Source organism: Columba livia, chromosome 9 (genome assembly GCF_036013475.1).
Source record: "Columba livia isolate bColLiv1 breed racing homer chromosome 9, bColLiv1.pat.W.v2, whole genome shotgun sequence".
Classification (NCBI taxonomy): Eukaryota; Metazoa; Chordata; class Aves; order Columbiformes; family Columbidae; genus Columba; species Columba livia.
In genome coordinates this window covers 20,047,389-20,049,733 of record NC_088610.1, presented here as the reverse complement: position 1 = coordinate 20,049,733, position 2,345 = coordinate 20,047,389, and the positions used below count along the sequence as shown (strand labels likewise).

Here is a 2,345-nt window from a genome sequence, read left to right as displayed (position 1 = left end):
TTGCCTGTTTGGAGTTTGTGTGCACAAACAGGCCTCAAAAACAGACACAGAATTACATGACACAGGGGTTTTTTCCTCTTTTCTTTTTGGTCAGAGTCCTCTCTCTGTCCTTGGTTTTGGTGAGACAAAGATATTGGAAAGAAAAGGAGGTACAGAGTTGAAATCCTGTCAGCAATTGCTAACCTAAGGATATGTAAATCCTGTCAGCTTTGGTCAGTCTGCTCACATGACAAAGAGGCACTTGCAAACACCTCATCAGGCGCTACAGGCACCGCTGACCTTGCAGCTGTAGACATTTTGAAGCTGCACAATTCACTGTCTTGCTTTAACACATCTCGAGACTGTTGGATAAAGTGTCCCTGAGCTGAACGTCACTCATTAGACGCTAAAATGATTATGTAACCAATATGCAAATGTGCAACCAACTGGTTCTTCAGGGCTTCCCTGAGAGTGATAGGGTTTTGTATATCACAGAATCCCAGAATGTCAGGGATTGGAAGGGCCCTGGAAAGCTCATCCAGTGCAATCCCCCCATGGAGCAGGAACACCCAGATGAGGTTACACAGGAAGGTGTCCAGGCGGGTTGGAATGTCTGCACAGAAGGAGACTCCACAACCTCCCTGGGCAGCCTGGGCCAGGCTCTGACACCCTCACCGGGAACAAGTTTCTTCTCAAATTTAAGTGGAACCTCCTGTGTTCCGGTTTGAACCCATTGCCCCTTATCCTATCATTGGTTGTCACTGAGAAGACTGGCTCCATAATAGGTCTATATGGTGTGGCTCTAGAACCTGGCTCTATAATTGTGTGTTGACTTTATTCCAGCATCCAGGCTTGGGCTTGGGCAGCTCTATAATTAACTGTATTTCGACTCCATCTGCTAAACTGGGCTCATTTGCATGCACACGGGGGAGAAAGAGTCCTGTTACAGGGCACCAGTACGCCCGGGCCGGGTTCCCGCGGCTCCGGGTTCCCGCGGCTCCGGGTTCCCGCGGCTCCGGGTTCCCGCGGCTCCGGGTTCCCGCGGCTCCGGGTTCCCGCGGCTCCGGGTTCCCGCGGCTCCGGAGCCACGTGGTTTGGGCCATGGCGGGGCGGCTGCTGCGCGGCTGCGGGCGGGCGGCCGGCTGGGTCCTAGTGCTCCGCAGCCTTCCCACCGCGCCCGGGCCGTGTCTCCGCGGCGGCTGCGGGGAGGTGGCGGCGCTGCGGGCCATGGGCTTCAGCGAGGAGCAGGTCCGGCGGCTCCTGGGGCTGCAGGCCCCGCTCGGCCCGCAGCGCAGGGAGGCGGCGGCGGCGCAGCTGCTGCTGCTGGGGCTCAGCGCCGAGGCCGCCCTGGCCCTGCTGGAGCGAAGCCCGGCGCTGCTGCGGATGCCGACGGAGCGGCTGCAGGAGCGCGCCGCCGAGCTGCGGCGCCTGGGGCTGGACGGAGGTAGGGCGGCGGGGCGGGGGGGTGCTGCGGGGCGGCAGTGCCCGGCCCGCTCACCCCGGTGCTCGCAGGGCAGCTGCAGCGAGCGCTGGGCCGCTGCCCGCAGCTCTTCAGCGCGCCCCGGCGGAGGATGGCGGCGGCGGTGCGGCTGCTGCGGGAGCGCTGCCTCTTCACGGCCGAGCAGCTGCGGGAGGTGCTGGGGACCTGCCCCGCCGTGCTGCTGGAGGAGCCGCGCCGCCTCCACCACCACTTCCAGGTGAAGGGCCCGGCCACCCGCGGGGACGCGGCTCCTGAGTCCCCTCCGGGGCCGGGGGCGCAGTGCGGGGCCGGGGCTGTGCATAAAGCGCCCTGTCCCTCCGCAGTACGTGTACTTCAGGATGGGCGTCTCGCAGAAGGAGATGGTGAAGGCCCGGCTGTTCCAAATGCCCTTCCCCGAGCTCAGGAACCGGCACATCTTCCTGGAGCGCCGGGGGCTCTACCAGACCCCGTACAAAGGCCAGACCCAAACCAGTAACCCAAAACTGAAGGACATCCTTCAGCTCCCTGAGAAAGACTTCCTGGCCAGCCTGGCCTGCGCCACCGCGGAGGAGTATGATGTCTTCAAGAGGCTGCTGGCTCGGGAGGAGGAGGAAGAGGAGGAGGACGAAGAGGACAGGAACGCACGATACGCAGAAGGAGATGAAGATGTGGACAGCGAAGGAAGCGACACAGCCTGAGAGTGAGGAGGTGAGGCTCCAGTGCCCCAGCCCTCCCGTGCTGACACACTGCACTTGTGGGGCCGCTGGGCTCCCAACCCACACAGGCCTGAGCCATGAGTGCTGTAGGGCTCCGTGTGCAGGGCAGCAATAAATTCCGTGTATCAGAATACAACAATAACCCTTGTTCTTCCTCCTTGACCAACTACTTCAGTAAATATCCAGTTTCC

At 61.3% G+C, this 2,345-nt stretch overlaps 1 protein-coding gene across 1 annotated transcript; it reads left to right on the top strand.

Annotated features, from left to right (window-relative positions):
• The first annotated feature begins 947 nt into the window (after positions 1 to 947).
• MTERF4 (mitochondrial transcription termination factor 4) lies at positions 948 to 2,296 on the top strand. Its single transcript, XM_065074211.1, has 3 exons — positions 948 to 1,423; positions 1,492 to 1,676; positions 1,783 to 2,296. The coding sequence occupies exons 1-3, from the start codon at positions 1,081 to 1,083 to the stop codon at positions 2,134 to 2,136; spliced, it is 882 nt and encodes a 293-aa protein (XP_064930283.1). The 5' UTR covers positions 948 to 1,080; the 3' UTR covers positions 2,137 to 2,296.
• Positions 2,297 to 2,345: the final 49 nt, after the last annotated feature.